Below are 23,795 nucleotides of genomic sequence, written 5' to 3'. Positions count from 1 at the left end.
AGGGTGGTCGATGAGATCATCTACTATAGGGATCGGATCTTCTTGACTGAGGGGTCTCAGCTCAAGAAGAAGATACTACAAGCATCACATGATTCACCATTGGCAGGCCATCAGGGGTTTACCAAAACCTACAGGGCCATTAGAGAGAGGTTCTCATGGAAGGGCCTCAAGGACGACGTGCTCCAGCATATCCGGGAGTGCGATGTTTGCCAGAGGAACAAGGGAGAGATGAGCCATCCTGCGGGATTATTGCAGCCTCTTCCCATTCCGGAGGTGAAGTGGGAGAGTATTTCGATGGACTTCATCACAGGGTTGCCCATGGTACAGGGCAAGGATTGTATCTTTTTCGTCGTTGATCGACTGACGAAGTACGCAAATTTTTTTTCCATATCCGCACACTATACAGCAGCACAGGTGGCCGAGCTGTGCTTTAGAGAGATCTTCAGGCTACATGGTCTTCCTAATACCATCGTCAGTGATAGGGATAGCCGTTTCATGGGCAGGTTTTGGCAGGAGCTTTTCCGGTTGGTGGGGACGAAGTTGACACTGAGTACCAGTTATCACCCACGGACGGATGGACAGATAGAGATAGTTAACAAGTGGATGGAGGGCTACTTGCATAACTATGTCAGTGCGAAGCAGCGAGCATGGCTGAAGTGGTTGCATATGGGGGAGTCTTGCTACAACACTTCTCATCACATGTCCATTGGTATGTCACCATTCTATGCCTTATATGGGTATCATCCTTTATCTTTTGCTGACGTGATGTTTGGTGATAGCAAGGCTCCTAGAGCCAAGATTTGGATCCAAGAGAGTCAGGATATCCTCCGAGCTCTCAAGGATAACATGGCTACAACACAGAACCAGCAGAAGTTGTATGCCGATAGGGGTCGGGTGGAGAGACAGTTTGAGGTAGGGGACGTGGTCTACCTACGATTACAGCCATACCGACAGTCGTCACTGAAACAGAAGGGGGCTGAGAAGCTCAAGCCCCGCTTTTATGGGCCATACAGGGTGATACGCAGAATTGGACAGGTTGCATATGAGTTGGAGCTACCCCAAGGCAGCAAGATTCATAATGTTTTTCATGTATCATGCCTGAAGAAGGCATTGGGGCAGTAGGTGACAGTGACAGATGAGCTACCACCCATGGATGATGAGGGGCATTTGGTGTTGCAGCCAGAGGCTATCATTGATATCAGGGAGAGGCAGCTGCGGAGCAGGACGATCCGAGAATTCTTGGTGAGGTGGAAGAATTTGATGGATGAGGATGCCACTAGGGAGAGTGAGAAAATCTTGCAACATCCATCACTTCAGTTGCTTGAGGACAAGCAACATTTTGCCGGGGGAAACTGTAATATTCATAATTAGCCATGGCTAATTGGAATATTCGATTTTGCTCAGTTTTTGCTTTCTATAGTTATTTATAAATAAAAAAGTGAGGAAGGGGGCCATAACTCACTTTTAGAAGAAAAGTCACTTCCTAGTAGCACAACGTTGTGACTTAAAGGGGAGCCGGGGGGGCCAAAGGGGGACGCAGAGATGGAGCCCACTCAGACACATGGAGGGACTGCGCAGAAGGAAAGAAACACGTGGCAAGAGGGGAATTACGTCGGAGAAGGTGAGCCTTGGGATTGAGAGAGGCAAAGGTTATAAATAAGAGAGAAGCCCCCTCATTTTGATCATTCAGTTATGAGCATTTGTGATAGTCATTTCGAATTAGAGCACGCTGGCTGTTTAGCTAGTCTGCAGCACTATTTAGTGCATTGAGTGTCTTCGTTCGGAGATCTCACCCTTAGCCCCGGGGGACTTCGAGTGCCTGCTCGGGCAAGGTATTTCCATTGGCATTTCAGCAGTAGTCTCATCAACATTTCAGCAACAGTTTCATTAGCGTTTTGGAGGACTGCGTAGCACTGATAGGGGTGACGTATTCTTTCTGGCAAGAGTTCTGGGTTGAGGGTTTGCAGTAGGATTTGTGCTGAGAGACAGAGCAAGGGATCAGCCCTTGCATATTGGAGAGCTTTGGCAGAGGTTTCAGGCAGATTTCTGGAGGGTTTCATTCAATGGCAGCGCAAGGCATTGAGGGACTGCACAAAACCCCAAGGGGGTGATTTTCGAGGGTCGCCCATTTCAGAAAAGCTTTCTGGGTATTTTTTGGGTTTCTTGAGTAGAGTCCGATTCCAGAGTTTCAGCCTTTTCTGAGGAGGGGAGCAGCCCCATATCCTCATTTGATTTCTAGCAGTAGCAACAACACGACAGTTCTCCAGTAGCTTGGACGCAGTTCAAAGAGGGGCCATTCCTTTGCTTTTCTAAGTGTATTTCTTCACTTGCCTTGTGCAAGTCGAGGTGCCATCTTTCTGATCACCTCTTGTACTCATTCTATTACTCAGTATAATAAAATGGCTTAGCATTTCTCTCTGCATTTCTTGAGTATCTGTTATGGTTATATTGTTATATGCTGCACCATTGTTATTTTTATCTCTTTGAGCATTCTTGACCATTATACCACTTGTGTGTTTTCTCCTATACTCTTAGACAAAGTCTGGAAAGGGCCATGTAGCCTCCGGATCTCGTCCTCTTTTCAGAGGTGACATATCTGGTAAATGCCCTCCCAATCCATCTCTGGTTGGAGTTTGCTTGTGTTTGAGGAATATTCCTGATAAGGGATATTACATTGTTCCTGGCAGTTCCGGCTTCTGCCCTTTGCATCAGCGTTCCCGACAATTCTGGCAGTTCAAGTTGTTCCTGGCAGTTCTGGTTATTCCTGGCTTCTGTGTCAGCTTTCCCAGCTGTTCCTGGCCTCTGCGTCAGCTTTCTCGGCTGTTCCGGCAATTCCCGACAGTTTCGGTTGTTCCTGGAAATTCCAGCTTCTGCCCTCTACATCAGCTTTCTCGGCTATTCCGACAGTTTCTGATAGTTCCAGTTGTTCCCAGCAGTTTCGGCTTCTGCCCTCTGCGTCAGCTTTCCCGGCTGCTGCGCTGATCCTCCTAGCACTATCTCTGCCTCTCTGCTTCTATATTCACTACCCCTCAGTTGCAACTTCAGATCACTCTCTCAACTTTCTCAGCAAACCCAGCCCCAGAAAGTCGAAATCTTGATCTCTTGGTGTGTTCTCCAAGTGACCCTCGAGCCTCTCTTATACTTATCTCGTTGACAAATCAACGGTCGAGATTAAGTCCCTAATCAACGGCTAAGATTAGATCTAGCTTGATCCATGACTTTTGAACCATTCTAACACAGTTTTATATTAATTCACATTAATATTTTAATTTTCCTAAGTTTAGACTTAGGGACTCCATTAAAAATATTAATTATTTTAATATCTCCCAAACTGTTTAGAATCTATGCAAACCCTTTCTGGGTATTGGAGATCTCATGTGCCTTAGCCTCTCCACCAAATTTCGTGGCTAGAGCACATCCAATGCTACCCCAAATCAACAGCACCCATCCTTGGGGCCAGCAATTGATGAGGAGCAGGAAGATGTACAGACAGCTAGCAAGGTGGAAATATTTGCAGACACGTGTCTTAAGGAGGTATTGGAGTATGACAGGACAACTTTGCAAGAGATTAGTGGACTGGAGGAGCGTGGAATTTCCTATCGGACGAGGGAGGTGGCAATGCATCCATCTTTGGGTCTACCCATTGATGAGGTGCAAACAGATCTAGTGGCAGCGAGCGAAGCTGCAACATTCTTAGGCAGCAACCCTCTCCAGGAGTACATAGACAGGTCTTGCAGCACAGCTTGCCTACTTTTTCCCATTAGTGGGAAAGAGGCAGGATTTCTTGGACAAGTTTTGATTGACTGGGTAGAGCATCAAGGGTTGAGCATGGACCAATATTAGCCTAGTATACATATTCCTTGCACATTTCCATACACTAGATTGGCGGGAGATCATGAGTTGGTATCCTATTGATGGAGTATCATTCTTAGTTCGGGGCACAGTACAGCAAGAACCCTTAGACGAGAGGGTTATTGCATGTTCTAGCGGGCAGTGGGTTGTGGATCGATAGTTCATCAGTATTTCAGTAGCACTAGCCCAGCATCAACAGAGTAGGGTTGACCTCGATCTATGCCAGAGGTTGGATTGGAGAGAGGTAATGAGTTGGTACGCAGTCGATGGGGCAACATTCACAGCCGGAGCTATAGCCCAGCAAGAGCCATGGAGCATTGATGCTTGGTGGCATTGGGATCCAGGAGGGTTTATTGATGATAGGTTCAATCAGAGATTGGTCTGGGATCTGGGCATTGAGGGATCCGTTCTTGGTGGGTCGACACAGAGGCATAGCCTCACCCAACGATTTGTATGGGATCCAGGCATTGGGTCTCAGCTGCATTGGGCCACCAAACTGGTCCACAGGTTTGGATTGCTTGAGGGAAAGCAATCTTGGGGCAGGAGGACTTGTAATGTTCCTTTTTCTGGTGTTCCTCACGACATGGTTAGGATGGACTTTCAAGGTCGGGGCAGACAGGTCACAAGTACAGGTTCACTTCATCAATGGGCCCAAGGGCTTCTGGAGGTATTTCATGGGGTTTTGAGGAGCTTTTATGAGGTCCAATGGAATTTGTTTAGTATATTCCATCATCTACACAGTTTGCCTTTCGTTCCATTGCATTCCGACAACTTTCAAAAAACTGAGTTATTAATGGGCTTGACTCAATTAATTATGCTTAAGGTGGCATTTCGGGAGGAATACTTGGCAGAACACCTTAGTGTAATATTTCGTTGGAACCGGAACGAGAAGATCTACAGGATCGGATGGATAGAAGTGATTTCTGGAGGCTTGAGGAGGCATGGTGGCCAATTTACCATTTTCCCACATTAAAAAGAATATTTTAATTAAGGGAAATGTGCTCAATGATTAAATAATAATAAAATAAGAGCTTTTAGAGGGGTCCATTAGATCTATAAAAAGAAGAGGAGGAGGCCATTAGAGGACATCTTGTATTTGAGCATTGTCTTGTATGAGAGGTTTGAGAACCCGGTTCTCTACTTCATTGTAGCCCCAAGACGGAAACCCTCGGGTGATTTAGTGAGATTGAGAAAGTACCCATCTCCCCTTGGTGAATTCATCCAAAATTCACAGGAGAGCTTAGCAGTGCAGTTCATGTCAGTTTGGTGGAGGGCCCGTGCAGCAGTGGAGCAGATTATCTTGAAGGCCAGTGTCTCATCTCAACTATTTTGGTTGTATATGCATGTAACCCCAGTTTATCTATTATAATAAAAGCTGAGATCATTTTCTGATTGTCATGTTATTGTGTTGCTGAACTCTATTGGTTATATTTTACATGACAATCTTTTGTTAATTGAATGAAATTTTGTCTGAAGCATTTGTGAGTTGAAATTCCGAAAATCTATCAAATTTTCCCATTTGGGATATTACAAATACAAAACCCTAACCCTTCTATCTAGATATTTTCATTGTTTTTTCAAGAGTCCAAATTTCAGAGCTTAGTGATAATAAGTCATTCATCAAAAAAATGCATATTTGATGAGAGGTATAATATCTTCTATTATAGAGTTGAGAGGGGCTTCTATAGTGAACGTTGGAGGGCCTTTAGGAGTCAAACATTGGATTTTCCAGGCCTTGTTAAGTAAGGAAGGCCGTTGCCCCTTCTAGGTGGATGAAGTTTGGGTTTCTCCTTTTTAATTGATGAAGGATACTTATTAAGGTTGCATAACACGTGATGCCCTTCCTTGAAATGATTTCTCCACGAAACAAGATGAATAACCTTTATGCTAAATGTTTAATGACAAACAGTCAATGAATGTGTGCCATGTCACCACCCCTTGGGGTTTTAGCCCACGGACTGGCGTCTTCAACTTCAAATGTGAATATCTCTCAAAGCAGGAGGCCTCTCAGGGTGTTCCACATACCACCGAAAACATCTTGAAGAGGAGAATCCAATGATGAGAATATCCAAGACAAACTCAATGATTTGCTACTTCAAAAGTCTTCAATAAGTCTGGGGTATATCCATCGACCAAGGGACCCAGTCCTAGATCTTAGGGTTTTCAACCATCCAACAGTGGAGCTTCCGAATTGATGTAATCCAAACAAATAAAAGAAACATTCATTAACTGCTTAACATCAATGACTGGTGTTTTAGTCAAAGTCAAACCCCAAGGTTGACATCAATGACAACACCATTCAACATGTTTTGCATGCCAATGCCACTGTCAAATCCTAGCGTAGGTCCATAATTCAAGCTACACTCAAAGTTTTTCCCTCACACTATTGTATGCTTCTTCAATAATAAAAGTGCTAACAATGAAAACCCTTACTATTGTAATGTACTTCAGATGTACAATGATGAACCCTTTACTGCATCTATTCTTCAGATGTACAGTAGAACAGTGAGATTCTTACTGCTAAACATATCAAACCTTTTCAACAATAACAATGGAACTCTAATCCAGATTTCTTTAATAATGAAACCCCTACTGAATATGTGATGAAGACCTTACAGCTGAATAAAGGATGAAGTCCTGACTCCTTACTGCAAGTATCAATCTGCCAGACTCCTTCAACTGCTTTAGAAAGATAATAATGATGGAGAAATTGGACTGCTTAAATACTGAACTAATGTACCTCTGATGAGCTGATTAGAGTGTGTCACTGTTGCATTTTAAACCTGAATGTGTTCAAACTGTGCCCTTACTACAAAAACAAACTTCTACCTTTACAATCGCTAATATGGATACTTCTACCTTTTTTTCACAAATCTCAAGAATACACTATTGACAAAGATTGTCAATGTGTGTTCTTTCCTTCACAACTGGATATGTCGGATAATACTTCTTCAATATCAAGGCCTTCAAGCTTGGTATATTCTGTGATTCAATGATGACAGGTGCTCGAGACGTAGCTCTGAATAAGAATCAGTACCAATTCTTGAAGCAAGAGTGCTTACTCATATGATTCTCTGAATGAGAACGAGACAGTAGATCTACTATAATAATGCAACCATAATTTTGTCCATAGTCTACAGGTGTCCACAAACTAGGTTATGAGAAAGCTTTCATAACATTCAGATCAGTCTTCAATAATAATAGAATCCCTTCTATACAAGGATAGTGAACCAAGGGCTTAATCTCCTCAACAGATCAAATATTCAATGAAGAAGTCCTACTGCTAGTGTCGAAATGCATGCCCTAGATCAGACATGTTATCTTTCAAAATATGCCACAGAGTCTTAAGTAATCCAATTCATATCAGTTCAACTCCAACTTGACATATTTAGTCTGTGTTATTGAGATCGTGTTGTATGAACAGAGTCATACATTCTGCATATTGAACACAGTTGATCTTGACGCCTGTTGCAGGAGAGTGGTGCTAGTCTAATATAAGTCAGACAATCTCACAACAATTTAATTCAGATCATGCCACCTGGACATCATGCTTGTTAGATGCTTCTGCCACGAGAGGTTATACAGTGTTCTCTGAGCTGACTTACAAGTGTCAGAAGCCACGTTCTGTGCCTTAGAGATTCGGATGGCAATCATACTAGAACGGTGTAATTTTTCTTTAATTTCTGGACCAGGATTGTAGATCAAATAGTGTGTTTCTCCAACGATACCCTTCAAGGTGTGATATTCCTAATTAGCTATGGCTAATTGGAATATTCGATTTTGTTCAATTTTTACCTTCTATAGTTATCTGTAAATAAAAAGTGAGGAAGGGGGACATAACTCACTTTAGAATAAAAAGTCACTTCCTAGGTAGCACAACATTGTGACTTAAAGGGGAGCCAAAGGGGCAAAGGGGGACGCAGAAATGGAGCCCACATAGACACATGGAGAGACTGCGCAGGAGGGAAGAACACGTGGCAAGAGGAGAAGCACGCAGGAGGAGGTGAGCCTAGGGATTGTGAGAGGCGGAGGCTATAAAATAGAGAGGAGCCCCCTCATTTTGGATCATTGAGTTATGTGCATTTTGAGCTAGTCGTTTCAACTTCTGAGCACGCTGGCTGTTTAGCTGGTCTGCAGGATTGTTTAGTGCATTGAGTGTCTACGTTCGGAGATCTCACCCTTAGCCCCAAGGGACTTCGAGTGCCTGCTCGGGCAAGGTATTTCTATCGGTATTTCAGCAGTAGTTTTATCAGCATTTCAACAACAGTTTCATCAGCATTTTGGAGGTCTGCGCAGCGCTTGGAGAGGGACGCAGTTCTTTTTGGTAGTAGTGTTGGATTGGGGTTTTGCAGGTGGAGTTATGCGGGGAGATTCAGCAGGGGTCCAGCTCTTGTCTCATTGAAGGATTTTAGCAGCGTTTCAGGCAAAGTTTAGAGGGGTTTCTTCAGTGGCAACGCAAGGCATTGAGGAACTGCGCAGAACCCCAAGAGGGTGTTTTTCAGGGGTCGACCATTCCAGGAAAGCTTTCTGGGTTATTGTGGGTTTCTTGAGTAGAGCCCAAATCCAGAGTTTTAACTTTTTCCGAGGGGAGCAACCCCAGATCATCATTTGTTTTCTAGCAGCACAGTAGTAGCATCCACGTAGAGAGGCCATTCTTGTCATTCTGAGAGTATTTCTTCACTTGCCTTGTGCAAGTCGAGGTGCCATCTGTCTAATCACCTCTTGTACTCATTTTATTGCTCAGTATAATAAAATGGCTTGGCATTTCTTGCTACATTTCTTGTATCTGCTTATATTTCCAGTTTACATTATTATATGTTGTTCCACTGTTATTTTATCACTTTTGGGTTATTATATCATTTGCACATATTTGGTTGGAGTTTTTGCTAGGGTTTGAGGAATATTCTGGGTTAAGAATATTACAGTGGTATCAGAGCATAGATTTGGCTCAGCCTGTGGAGCTAGCAATCTATGACACCAGAGGAAAAACCCTACATTTGTTACAGAGGTAGGAGGTATAGAGACACTGGACGTAGGTTGGAGAATACCTACGGGGAGGGAGACTGTGTTCCTGTGGTGGACGCAGAACAGGTGGAGCCTGTGATAGATGCAGAATAGAGAGAGCCAGTAGTGGATGCAGAACAAATGGCCGATGAGGACGGGAAGAGATTTGCGGATATGCTCCTCAAATCAGTGCAGGATTTGTCGAGGCAGATTGAGGTGATGGGGTAGAGATTCACAGCAGTTGAGGCCAGACAGCGTGAGAGCCCACAAGTTTTTTAGATTGGTGAGAGATCAGGTGCATCCCATCACTTGCCAGAGCAGCATGATACGGCGCAACAGGTGGCCTCACATGCCCCTACACACTCTACCATTCCCACTTTCTTAGGAGCAGACACAGGGGCCATAGCCCAGCAGGAGGCAGAGCCCGGACATATGGGCGATTATTTTGTAGAGTACCAGGCTTATGGGCAGGAGTTCAGGGAAGCCCTCTCATTCAGAGATTTTGTTCAGCTCCAGCAGGATAGCAGACCCCGCGACCATCATAGAGGATACCAGCATTACCATGATGGCGACACCCACCGTGCAGCGAGTAGATTCCACTTGCCTACGTTTGATGGCTCATCAAACAGTTCGGCAAAGTCTTGGGTGGAGAAGTTGGACATTTATTTCCAGCTTAACCAGATGTCAAAGGCATAGGCCATCAAGGTGGCAACATTTCATTTGGATGGCGAGGCCCAGGATTGGTGGTTTCATGGGATGGTTACACTTGGGCACTCCACAGTGACGACATATGCCAAGTTTACCAAGAGATTGATGGAGCGATTTGATCGGAGGGATCCAGAGCAACATTTCGTTGAGCTGACAAGGCTCAAATAGACAGGGAGCCCAGAGACCTACATTACAGATTTCTTGAGGGTCTCCGTGATGGTGCTAGACCTATCCATGGCACGGAGGGTCTATATGTATGTTGAGGGGTTAGCAGAGCCACTTCGGGGTCTAGTCTGATCCACTAGACCAGCCACACTCCAAGGCGCTATCAACAGGACCCAGGACTTACAGGATGTCTTACCCAGGACCCAGACAACTTACCCCCAGAGACAGACTTTCCAGTCTAAGGGTAAGGACGTGAGGACCACCTCCAAAGGGGAATCCAGGACGAGTACAACTTGATGATGATGCCAGGAGGGAGCTGAAGAAGAAGCGGTTGTGCTTCACATGTCAGGAGTCGTGGGCACCGAGACATAGATGTGCTGCTGGTAAAGCACATTTTATTGAGGTCTTCTCCGAGAGTAGTGGAGAAGAGGATGACGAGGATGATGGGGAGGCAGGAGATAGCCATGCCATACAGGGACCTTTACCACCTCCACCACCACCAGCAGGAGGTGCATCATTTGCACCTACCGGAAAGGCCCTTGCAGCATTGCAAGGAGTACCCAAATATCTGACGCTACGCGTACGGGGGACAGTACGTGGCCAGCAAGTATCAGTTTTGGTGGACAGTGGGGCGACCCACAACTTCATTGATGCCAAGATGGTTGAGCGGAGAGGTATACAGACAGAGAGCTTCGATGGGTTTTCAATCTTGGTCCCAGGAGATCAGACCATGATGTGTGCTCGATATGTTCCCAAGCTTTCAGTGACGATGGGCACCTACATGTTGACTGACCACTTTTTCGTGGTCGATATTCCGAACACCAACATGATACTGGGTGTTCAGTGGCTTATCACTCGAGGGAAGGCACGATGGATTGGAAGACCCTAGAGATGGAGTGGGATGATGAGAAGACAGGGAGGCATGAGAAGATACGGGGACAGCACACATATCCGCCTCAGACAGTTTCGGCTCATCGGATGGAGGCAGTCTTCTAGAAGGGAGACATAGAGTGGGTAGTGGAGCTGCGTGCATCAGAGGCAGGGACTACAGGGCAGACGATACATCCAGAGATACAGTCTATCCTTGATCGGTATGCCATAGTGTTTGGGGAGATTCCACCATGATAACCGCCGGATTGGGGGTTTGAGCACACCATCGAGTTTGAGCAGGGCATACAAGCCGTGATCACCAACCCCTATAGGCACCCCAAGGCCTATCGGGATGAGATTGAGCAAGCTATCCAGGAGGTGCTGGCTCTTGGGCATATCCAACCGAGCATGAGTCCTTTTGCTTCTTCTGTGGTGTTGGTGAAGAAGAAGGACGGTACATTGAGGATGTGCGTTAACTATAGGGCCCTGAACAAGAAGACCCTGAAGAACAGGTACCCCATACCCAGGATCGATGAGTTGATGGACGAGTTGAGAGGGGCATGTTTCTTCTCAAAGATTGATTTGAGATCTGGGTACCATCAGATTCGCATGAGGGAGCAGGACATTCCCAAGACCGCCTTCAGGTGTCACTATGGGCACTTTGAGTTCTTGGTGATGCCTTTTGGGCTAACCAACACCCCAGCTACATTTCAGTCCTGCATGAATCACATCTTCCGTAGTCACTTGAGGAAGTTTGTATTGGTATTCTTTGATGGCATTCTCATTTACAACAGGACTTGGGACGAGCATCTCCAACACATTGAGACAGTATTGCGTATCTTACAGGAGCAGCAGTTCTATGCCAAACTCTCCAAGTGTGAGTTTGGGTTGACAGAGATGTTGTATTTGGGACACATCATAGGGGTGGACGGAGTGAGGGTCCACGAGGAGAAGATCAGGGCCATCAAAGAATGGCCGGAGCTGAGAAATGTGACGGAACTTCGAGGATTCATTGGCATTTGTACTTACTACCGGAAGTTCGTCAAAGGTTTCTCGCAGCTTGTTGCACCCCTGACAGATTTGACGAGGAAGGGGGCATTCAGTTGGTCAGATACAGCGCAGCAAGCCTTTGACAGGCTCAAGGAGGTTATGAGCAGCTGCCCAGTGCTTGCGTTGCTAGATTTTACGCAGCCTTTTGTTTTGGAGTGTGATGCGTCGGGAAAGGGGATTGGCGCAGTATTGATGCAGGGAGGCCACCCTATAGCCTTCGAGAGCCGGAAACTCCTTCCGCACGAGAGGTTGTGTTCTATATACGACAAGGAGATTTTGGCCATCATGCATGCATTGGCTAAGTACCGGCAGTATCTGGTGGGTAACAAGTTCAGGGTGAGGACTGATCACAACAGCGTCAAGTTCTTTTTGGAGCAGAAGCAGCTACAGGAGAGGCAGCAGAAGTGGATCAGCAAGATCCAAGCATATGACTTTGACATTGAGTATGTCAAGGGTAAGAACAACTTGGTAGCAAATGCCCGTTCACGTAGACCAGCCATGTTGTCTCTTATGAGCCTGGATACAAACTGGAGGGCTCGACTCTTAGTAGAGTACACCAAGGACAGGTTTGCATGTGAGATTCTGGACAAACAAGTGGCATATGACAGGTACAGAGTGATCGATGAGATCATCTATTACAGGGATCGAATCTTCTTGACTGAGGGGTCTCAGCTCAAGAAGAAGATACTCCAAACATCACATGACTCACCATTGGCAGGCCATCAAGGGTTTACGAAAACCTACAGGGCCATCAGAGAGAGGTTCTCATGGAAGGGCCTCAAGGAGGACGTACTCTAGCATGTCAGGGAGTGCGATGTTTGCCAGAGGAACAAGGGGGAGATGAGCCATCCCGCAGGATTATTGCAACCTTTTCCCATTCCGGAGGGGAAATGGGAGAGTATTTCGATGGACTTCATCACAGGGTTGCCCATGGTACAGGACAAGGATTGTATCTTTGTCGCCGTTGATCGGCTAATGAAGTACGCACATTTCTTTGCCATATCCGCACATTATACAACAGCACAGGTGGCTGAGCTATTGTTCAGAGAGATCTTCAGGCTACATGGTCTTCCTAAGACCATCGTTAGTGATAGGGACAGTCGTTTCATGGGCGGGTTTTGGCAGGAGCTTTTCCGGTTGGTGGGGACGGAGTTGACACCGAGTACCAGTTATCACCCACAGACGGATGGGCAGACAGAGATAGTTAACAAGTGGCTAGAGGGCTACTTGCATAACTATGTCAGTGGGCAGCAGCGAGCATGGTTGAGGTGGCTACATCTAGGGGAGTACTGCTACAATACTTCACATCACATGTCCATTGGTATGTCACCATTCTATGCCTTATATGGGTATCATCCTTTATCTTTTGCTGACGTGATGTTTGGTGATAGCAAGGCTCCCAGAGCCAAGATTTGGATCCAAGAGAGTCAGGATATTCTCCGAGCTCTCAAGGATAACATGGCTACAGCACAGAATCAGCAGAAGTTGTATGCCGACAGGGGTTAGGTGGAGAGACAGTTCGAGGTAGGGGACATGGTCTACCTACGATTACAGCCATACCGACAGTCGTCACTAAAGCAGAAGGGGGCTGAGAAGCTCAAGCCCCGCTTTTATGGGCCGTACAGGGTGATACGCAGGGTTGGACAGGTTGCATATGAGCTGGAGCTGCCCCAAGGCAGCAAGATTCATAACGTTTTTCATGTATCATGCCTGAAAAAGGCATTGGGGCAGCAGGTGACAGTGACAGATGAGCTACCACCCATGGATGACAAGGGGCATTTGCTATTACAGCCGAAGGCTATCATTGATCCCAGGGAGAGGCAGTTGCAGAGCAGGACGGTCCGGGAATTCTTGGTGAGGTGGAATAATTTGCGAGATGAGGATGCCACTTGGGAGAGTGAGAGGATCTTGCAGCATCCATCACTTCAGTTGCTTGAGGACAAGCAACATTTTGCCGGGGGAGACTGTGATATTCCTAATTAGCTATGGCTAATTGGAATATTTGATTTTGTTCAATTTTTGCCTTCTATAGTTATCTGTAAATAAAAAGTGAAGAAGGGGGACATAACTCACTTTAGAATAAAAAGTCACTTCCTAGGTAGCACAATGTTGTGACTTAAAGGGGAGCCAAGGGGGCCAAAGGGAGACGCAGAAATGGAGCCCACGCAGACACATGGAGAGACTGCGCAGGAGGGAAGAACACGTGGCAAGAGGAGAAGCACGCAAGAGGAGGTGAGCCTAGGGATTGTGAGAGGCAGAGGCTATAAAATAGAGAGGAGCCCCCTCATTTTGGATCATTGAGTTATGTGCATTTTGAGCTAGTCGTTTCGACCTTTGAGCACGCTGGCTGTTTAGCTGGTCTGCAGCATTTTTTAGTGCATTGAGTTTCTCCGTTCGGAGATCTCACCGTTAGCCCCGGGGGACTTCGAGTGCCTGCTCGGGTAAGGTATTTCTATCGGTATTTCAGCAGTAGTTTTATCAGCATTTCAGCAGTAGTTTCATCAACATTTTGGAGGTCTGCACAGCACTTGGAGAGGGACGCAGTTCTTTTTGGTAGTAGTGCTGGATTGGGGTTTTGCAGGTGGAGTTATGCGGGGAGATTGAGCAGGGGTCCAGCTCTTGTCTCATTGGAGGATTTTAGCAGGGTTTCAGGCAGTGTTTCAGGCAGAGTTTAGAGGGGTTTCTTCAGTGGCAACGCAGGGCATTGAGGAACTGCGCAGAACCCCAAGAGGGTGTTTTTCAGGGATTGGCCATTCAGGAAAGCTTTCTGGGTTTTTCTGGGTTTCTTGAGTAGAGCTCGAATCCAGAGTTTCAGCTTTTTCCAAGGAGGGGAGCAGCTCCAAATCATCATTTGTTTTCTAGCAACACAGTAGCAGTATCCACGCAGAGAGGCCATTCTTGTCATTCTGAAAGTATTTCTTCACTTGCCTTGTGCAAGTCGAGGTGCCATCTGTCTAATCACCTCTTGTACTCATTTTATTCCTCAGTATAATAAAATGGATTTGCATTTCTTGTATCTGATTATATTTCCAATTTACATTATTATATGTTGTTCCACTATTATTTTATCACTTCTGGGTTATTATATCATTTGCACATATTTGGTTGGAGTTTTTGCTGGGGTTTGAGGAATATTCTAGGTTAGGAATATTACACAAGGTTATGCCTTCAAGAAGAATCAAGCAATAAGGCCAGAGCTGTTGAAAAATGTAACTAGTGTCGGTCTTCATAGTTGTATTTGAGTCATAATGTAATGTATTTGTCAAAAGAAAGAAAAAGAAATTTTATCATAAAAGAAATTGACTTATTAAAGCATGGGTTTTATGTTTGGGTCAATGGTTTTTAGGTCAAAGCCTCCATGTAGGCTTCTAGGGTTTATGTCAAGAGTCCTAGTCCTTGTCATCATGTAAAAGACCGACCCTTCTTGGGCTTCATCTATCAAGAAAGAAATTCATTTTAATGTAAAATAGGTCTTTTAGGTCTTCTCCACCAAATCAGCCTCATCAAGGGAATTCAACCTCACATATTCACTACTATATAAAGGGAGCAACTCGACCTCATTTGGGTACATACACAACAAATCATTCTGCAATTGTTGGAGAAGAAAAAGGGTGCAAAATTCAAGGAAGGAGGAGGAAAGAATAGTAAAGTAGAAGGAACTCTTTGTCAAGCAAAAGAAAACGAGTTTTCTCTTTGTCTCACACGTGCGAAGTTGTTGGGTTGCTGAAAGGGCCGAAATTGCAGTACTGTAGTTGGGCCGAAAATTCTGAAGTAGTTGAGCAAAAATTTTGTCTTTGATGCAGTGTTGATGCGATAATGTTGCAGGGGATCTTTGGAGTCTAGAAGGACAATTTGAGGGCTAACTTGGTGGAGTGAGAAGAGTCTTTTGTTAGGTCTAAGGTGTTGGTCTATCTCAATTTGATTAGTGGAAGAGTTTGATTGGGTTTTCCCCTAGAGAGGGGTTTTAGCCCTAGCTGAGTGCCTACATCTGGTGTCGTTGATCTTCATGTTTTGATTTGATGATTGCTTGATGAAACAAAGATAAAAGAACATAAAGAGAAGATAATAAGACTACAAGAATATCACAAGTAATTATCAATATAAGAGAATCTTTTTGCCTTTCTGACAAAAGCCACTATAGTTCACGCTATCACTATATATATCAGATTGTTCTTGGCACAGATGACTGCCCTAGCCAAGGGCCAAAACACAACTCAGTCAAACCATAGATGCACGAGCCTAGAAGTGTTGTAGTAGCAAGATGAAGCAAAGTAATTAGTGTTGTTTACTGACCGTAGACAATGATATTTTGAATTACGCTTGGAGTAAGTTTCAACCCCTTGAACTAATGTGAATTCCCTGCAAAGCCAACGAAACCCTTAATCCCAGAAACATAAGCCAATACCCCACAAGACTTTCATTGTTCCTTAGATCAAACAACTGAGACCTCTCTTATGATTTGTCACTTCTCCATAGGGCCGAAAGACAAATTTCAAAGCTTCTTTCTTTAGATGTTCATTCAAATCGTATGTATTGGAGAGCAAATGCCTCTTTTTTTATAGAGCTAGAGAGGGCTAGCCGAATTTCAAAAGGAAGGGCCGAAAGAAAATTTTCAAAGCTTCTTTCTTTAGATGTTCATTCAAATCATATGTTTTGGAGAGCAAATGCCTCTTTTTTTATAGAGCTAGAGAAAGCTAGCCGAATTTCAAAAGGAGGGAAACTAATTTGAATGTTTGACCCAATCTTAAAACCAATATGAACTTTGGAGGGCTAATTTGAATTTAAATTTCAAATCCCTTTAGAACCAAAACCCCTCACCATTTTTAATAAATTTTCATAAGCAACCTTTTTCCATTATATATATATCTATATATATATATATAGATAAAATTTAATTCTTGGTGAAGAACTTCATGACATGAACATTGTCTTAGCCAAAGAAGAGTTGCCTTGTTTGGGGCTTTTGACCACAAAGTTGGTGCTTCATATTCAAACAATCATATCTCTCTCAAACTGTAGGGAGTCTCAGGGTGTGCCATATATTGTTGCAATTGGCATGACAAGAAGCATCTGTTGGTGGGCAAACTCACATATCTTCATTCACAAAATCTTCATCAAGTGTGGGGCTTCTAGGGTTTTCCAAAGGCTTTGACTAATGGAGCTTCTAATTGATGACAATCTAGACAAATATTAAGAGTGTTTAATAACGAAGGTTGGCATCAATGACAACACCATTCAACAAGGTTCAGCCTAAAACCCTTGTGCTAAACAACAATCCAAACCCTTCCGCTAAGCATATCACAAAGGTCAATTTCATAAGTGTGATAGTCAAAACATGAGTTGGTGTGGCCTTTTCTGCCCTTATATACCTCATGGGCCCATTTGACCCCCTGGGTGGCCCCATCTCCTCATGTGAGTTCAACCCCCTCCTAGTGGTGCAACTTGCTAGCTATGTGGTCCACAACTTAAGTGACCATTTTCAACATGGAACCCACTTATTATTCATATTTCCCAAGTATAAGGTGCTAATGTGCCAAAAAGTGATCCCTTTCTCATTTACCCCCTTTTTGCCCATGGGACCAAGTGGACTAAGGGCTATCTCCATAGCAGCTCACAAAACAAGGGATATCACAATTTGGAAATTTGCATAAAGTCATATGTTAGTGTGAAGTTTGAAGAAGATACCTAATGTTATCTACCGATGGAATTTACAATGGACATGACTCACCTTTTACATTGCATTGATTCATATACATACATTGGATGGACATACATTGATGGTTGGAGCCCCTCCTTGATGATGATGCTTGCATAAACATGATCGTTTGGATGACGTTGATGATGTCTTCTTCCACACTTGATTGAGGCCATTCTACCTTCCTTGAGATCATTGGACCAATGTTGCACGACTCATACTCGTATAAGACTCGTCTGGCTATTGACTCGGCCACCTGTATAAGACTCCACAAAATTTTCCCTTTATTTTCCCTTTCCCTCCACGTGATCTACATAAATAAATAAATAATCGAATTTTGAGGGTCTCCACGGGTCTTATGCAGGTCTTATGCGGTTCTTCATGGGTTCAATGTGGGTAGTTAATTTTTGAGCAGGTTTTGGCGAGTACGAGTAGAAGCCACAGGTTCTATGCGAGTGACCTTTCTGGCTATAAAACCCATCAAGACCCATGGGTACTCGCGGGTCTTATAAGAGGCATGCAACACTGCATTGGACCATCTAATACCTTGGTACTCTTATGGAGGCTTCCTATCACTTAATATTAGATGAGATGTTGCACCTTGGTGATGGACGTGGTACCATTTCATGATGATTGGACACTTTGATCATGATGCCATACCTTTGGGGGCATGTTGTGATTCTTAGTGATGAAATTTTGGAACCCTAGAAGGCAAGGTTTCACCTTTTGGAGCCTCTACACACTACTTAGGGAGATCCGTCCACTTTGGAAGTTTAGAGAGCGTTTATGCCACATCTGTGGCCTTGTAGCACACATCTATGAGGGTCAACTTGATATTCTAAGCATTATTCTTCATTTATGAGGCATCATTTGTGTGTTGAGACCTATCCACTCTTATATCATGGATATTTTATGCATTCTCGCCTTATTTCTAGGGTTTGTAAGAGAAAAAAGCAATGTTTTATGTTTATAGGGCTTTTAGACGATGAGGTGCTAGATCTCTCATATAAATAAGAGAAGCACTCCTTACCTGTAAATCATTATTTTGAGCACACACCTATGAGGGTCAACTTGATATTCTGAGCATTATTCTTCATTTATGAGGCATCATTTGTGTCTTGAGACCTATACAGTGTTGTATCATGGATAGTTTATCCATTCTTGCCTTATTTCTAGGGTTTGTAAGAGAAAAAGGCAGTGTTTTATGTTTATAGGACTTTTAGACAATGAGGTGCTATATCTCTCATATAAATAAGAGAAGCATTCCTTACCTGTAAATCATTGCCACTTGTGGAGATATATCACTAAGATGCTAGATTTTCTTCTAATAATGGCCATTTCCATATATTCAGCATGTGTGATGATAAACAAGAGCAGGCGCCACTATTGATGTAATTTTTGTTGAGACCATTCACATAACATCGTAACACTACTTGAGAAACCAATATGTTACCTTGATTCAAGGATATTAATATTATGTATATTGAGATGATTGCAGTGCAAGAGAAATGAGTTTAAAACTGTAGAAAGAAAATGGTAACCAGACTGTAGGCTATTTTACAATTTGTTTACTGAGTACTTATACCAACCTGAAATCTCCTCTAAACACAACGTTATAGACATGGAAACATCATAGCTGAATGAGGTAATGAGTTCTAACACTGTGATTCTTGAATGGTTTGGAATCTTGATTATTAACTCTAGAAGGAACACACACACACACACACATATAAAGTACTTTATTGATTCCTCACAATATCTGGACCCTATCTTTTAAAAAATCTAGTGTATCCATATCGATATCCCGTTAACAGAAATTATAATCGTAATCCTCCTCACATTCTCATTGTTGAAGAATCTAGGGCATCTAGGTAGGATGAGATTCTTCTGACGATGATAGCAATTTGTGAAGTACTTTTTACTTTTCTTATTAGCATAATCTTCTCTTATTATTATTAGTGAGTGTTCTCTTACTTCATCAAACAGTTACTAAAACAAAAGAGACAAGAACACAAGATGTTGGCTCTCAACCAGGGAAAAACCTCTCTCTCCTAGAGAGGGAAACCCTTATGCAAATTTCTCTTATTGAAGTTTTAATTGACAAATGCCAAACCCTAGACCCTTGACCGGTAGATCCTCCAAGCACAAGATACAGCCTCTCTTCCTTTTGTCCTTCAATCAATGCCTTCTTCTGCTTTGCACCTTGATCTCTTCCTTTGCACTTCTTCCAGCAACTGACAGCTCTTTTTCGGCAACTGCAAAAACCCTAGGTCTCCTTAGAGACCTCTTCTTTGGTGTTTTCCTTTCCTTCTCTACTTCGCTTGGCAATCTTCCTTTTCCTTGATACTTAGGCTAGAGAGGGAGACCTTCCTTGAGATATATTTCCAAGTTGAGAGGCTGATCCTCTTAACCTACTGCAGGTCTGATTTCTTCGCACGTGTAGCTGATCTGGGGCTTGAAATAAACCCTTTTTCTTGCTCCTTTCCTTCGCTAGATGTGGGACCTCCTCTTGAGATGGAGGCCTATTTGGGGTCTCTTCTTAGCCCAATCGAACTCTATCAAGTTGCTGACCTTGTGGATCTGATGTGACTGCAGAACTGCTCTCCTTTCTTCGCACGTGTGACAGAAATAGACCCTAAAACAGTATTCCCAAACTCGTTTCTTTTTACTCTTCTTCGCTGCCCTAGAATCACCTCAATGCTCCTTTTTTCGCACCTCTTTTTCATCCTTCCTTCTTTGCTGATTTCAGAGATGAGTAGTGATAATTTTGTGAGGTCGAACTGCCCTATATATAGGAGTTTGTCCCTCCTATTGGGCCGACTTGAGCTAGTGAGGCCGACTTGACTTTAAGTGCACCAAAAATTCATTCTTTGAGCCGACTTGAAGAGGAGACTTGTCTTTGCTTTGGAGGATCTCTTTTGACATATTTCTTTGACTCTAATACATAGATTTACATAGTGTAACATGCCCACATGGGTTTTCAACAATTACATTGACTCTTTGACTTTCCTAGAAGAACTCAAACATGTGCTTGACCTATCAAATGGGCGACAACCCCATTCTTGATAATGACAAAAATAATAATTCTTTTCTTTTACAAGTACAAATATCAAAATTACATTTATGAAGACCATACCTAGTTACACTTTCTTCAACACCCATTGCTCAATTAGAAATACAAAATGAACAGCTACACAAAATGCAAGAAACTTGATGATAGGAGTTTGAAAAATAAATCCACAAATTTTACAAAACATCCAACTTGGATGCCTGAAGATTAGTATAAGATGGCATGTATTCATATTTCATAGTTCAGATCTGTAAAGCAAGAAAAAAATCTGAAAATGAGACGCATGCTAAATAGAAATGTAACTTGATATCAGGCAATGATACAAAAATAATAACAAACAAATATGAAAGCTGACTGACAGCACATAAATCACCAAGTTAAAAAATCGCACCAAAATCCTTTTGCATACATTTTGTTGTAACTATGCATTTAGTTCAATTTAGTGCAACGTACCAAGTGCAAAGGTTTGTCCCACCATCATGCAGCCAGGCTGATCATCATCTGTGAGTAAAGAGAGAAGAAATACAAAACGAAAAATAAAAATTTTAGTATTACTTGAAACACTCACAAAGATGAATCACAAAAGAAAAAGAGGAATGCTTAATAATAAGAAACAACCCAACAGAGAACTGTGTCATGAGAGATAAGTTTATTAATGTCCAACAAATCACCAAAACTAAGTCAAGAGAACTGTGATTAAAAAAAGTTGATACAAAGTGGGTGTGCTGAAGCCGCTCCCTAAACAAGCAAAAGTGAAAACAATAAGAAAGATAATATGTAATGTCTAACCTCTCATGGTTCCAAGACATGAAGAAAACCAATTATCAGGGAGAGGGCATAGACTATAAGGTAGAAGAGCCTCGGCTCCAAATGTAAGCTGCTTGACGGAGAGGGCAGTTGCCCTTTGAAGCAACTCTACTACCATTTGAGGCCTGATACCCCTCTTCCAGCAGGGGTACATATATACACATTTTCGTTTTTAGCAGCACCATCGTAAGCCCAAAGAGTGCAAGTGATGTTGAAATTCCAATGCAAGGGAGAATTTCTCAACATGGTAATTACTTGTGAAGTTATTTAGTGTTCTTTATTTTTCCTTTCTTATTCATCAAGCAATTACCATTCAAAACAAGAAAATAGAGATCATAGTGCACAAAAGACAAGACACCAGAAATTAGGCTCCAAGCCAAGGAAAAACCCCACAAGGGGCAAAACCCAAAAAACAATCATTCTCTTATAGAATCAGATCAAAATGAGATATCCAAGACCAAGACCAAGACTCAAAACTGCCACTAAAACTCCAAAAGTCCAGCCCTCCTCCAAGTCACCACCAAAGTTAAAAGTCAACATAAGTCAAACTAGTCTCCCTGAAATTTAGTTCCTGAACTTTTGGGCCCTAAAATTTCGGGCCTGCAATGATCACAGAAAAATTTGGTTCTTCTCTTTCTTCGCCCTTTTCTCCACTAACTAGGTGCAGAAGATATGTATGATGATCATGAGTGAGTGTCCTCCAAAGTGGTTGAATTGTCCTTTATATATATCTATCCAGGAGGTCGAATAGGTGCCTTTTGGAAGCCCAAACCGACTTGTTCCCAAGGAGGGCCAACTTGTACATTTTGGTGGAATTTGACTCAATAAAAATTCAAAATTCTTTTTCTTACAAACGTCCAAATGGGACATGAATCAAGTACATTTTATTTGACCCAAAATAATTTCTTTTTTTTCTCTTTTTGACTCCTATGAGTATGAAAAACATGCTTTGAACAAAAATAAATAATAATAATAAATATGTCAATGATAAAAAATTTATTACATTATGAAGGCCGACACTAGTTACATTTTCAACACTCCCCTTTAACTAGGGAGGTATTCATAATGACACAACAGGATACTCTCAAGTTGAAATATTCATATAAAGAAGAATTCAGATTGATAAGTGTTGTCGCACAGAGTGTCTAGGCACCGCGACAACGCTCAAATCGGGGGTTGTCACCCTGATCCCCAATCTCTCCGTTTAAGCTGTCTCCCTACAGCAAGCTAAGGGGGTAGACCCTATTGTCAGGCCAGGCAGTTACTCCATTTGGCAGAAAACTAATTCGTGTTATTCATTCAATCAAGTAGGTCTGTTATATACATGAGGGAGAGACTGTTCAGTTCATCTCCCGATGACTGTTCACATTTTTCATTTATTTATTTACATATATTTACTCAATCACAAGGATTAGGTGTCAACATTCCCCCCCTTAATCTGAAGGGATGTTGGTGAGTCCAAGCATTGTTTTGAATCGTTCAAGCTTTTCTCTTCCAAGCGCTTTGGTGAAGATGTCTGCAATTTGCTCATTTGTGGAACAATGACGGAGATGGATTGTTTTGGCCTCAACATGATGTTGAATCAGATAATATTTAGTATTGATGTGCTTTGTTCGATCATGGAATTTTGGGTTCTTGGCCAACTTTATTGCAGAGGTGTTGTCAATCATGAGTGAAGTTGATTGTACTTGTTTTACCTGCAAATCTTCAAGAATTTTCCTGAGCCACACAATTTCTTTGTTGATTCAGCTGCTGCCACGTATTCTGCTTCTGTTGTGGAATCTGCTGGAACTGATTTTTTGCGTGATCTCTAGGAGACAGCTCTTGATCCAAGACTCATAGCATATCCTAAAGTAGATACCCCAGTTTCTTTGTCTCCATCGAAGTTTGAATCAAAGTATCCGATCAAGCTGAAGTCATCCGCCTGTGTGTACTTGATTCCAAAGTCTTGAGTTCCCTTCAAGTACTTTAGAACTCTTTTTGCAGCCGACCAAAGTCCCTCACAAGGCTTTTGCATAAACCTGGAGAGGATTCCGACAGCAAATGAAATGTCTGGTCTGGTAGTAGTTAGGTAGTTGAGACTTCCTACAAGTTGTCTATACTTTGTTGCATCCTCAAATTCCTTTCCTTCAATAGATGTGAGCTTTAAGTTTTGTTCCATTGGAGTAGTGAGAGGATTGCACTCTGTCATGCCAAACCTGTTCAACAAATCTCCAATGTATTTCTTTTGAGTAAGAAATATGGACTTTGGATGTTGGGTTACTTCAATGCCAAGATAGTAATGAACATAGCCCAAATCAGTCATTTCAAAACTTTTCCCCAATTCCTTCTTTATGGATGCAATGTAGCTTTCATTGTTCCCTATCATTAAAAGATCATCTACATATACCACAAGATATACAACTGTTTTGCCAACTTTCTTGACAAATAAAGTTGCATCATCAAGATCAAAATGATTGAAATTGAGTTTCAGAAGATGCTCAGTTAATTTTTCATACCAGGCTCGCAGTTCTTGTTTGAGGCCATACAAGGACTTCACAAGTTTGCATACCTTATGTTCATGTCCTTTCATAG

At 42.8% G+C, this 23,795-nt stretch overlaps 1 protein-coding gene across 4 annotated transcripts in view; it reads right to left on the bottom strand.

Moving 5' to 3' along the window:
* LOC149170318 (methionine aminopeptidase 1D, chloroplastic/mitochondrial-like) overlaps positions 1 to 23,795 on the bottom strand; it is a 320,955-nt gene that overhangs the window by 87,353 nt on the left and 209,807 nt on the right. For all 4 annotated transcript variants that reach the window (XM_089428985.1, XM_089428982.1, XM_089428983.1 and 1 more), the window contains one exon: positions 20,868 to 20,915. In XM_089428985.1, the coding sequence (XP_089285111.1) occupies positions 20,868 to 20,915 (48 nt within the window). The remainder of the gene's footprint in view (positions 1 to 20,867; positions 20,916 to 23,795) is intronic.

Source organism: Pinus tabuliformis, chromosome 4_2 (genome assembly GCF_031772625.1).
Source record: "Pinus tabuliformis cultivar Carrire ecotype Pingquan chromosome 4_2, CPIR1, whole genome shotgun sequence".
Lineage (NCBI taxonomy): Eukaryota > Viridiplantae > Streptophyta > Pinopsida > Pinales > Pinaceae > Pinus > Pinus tabuliformis.
The sequence above is the reverse complement of the archived record's forward strand: the minus strand, read 5'-3'. Positions and strand labels throughout refer to the sequence as shown.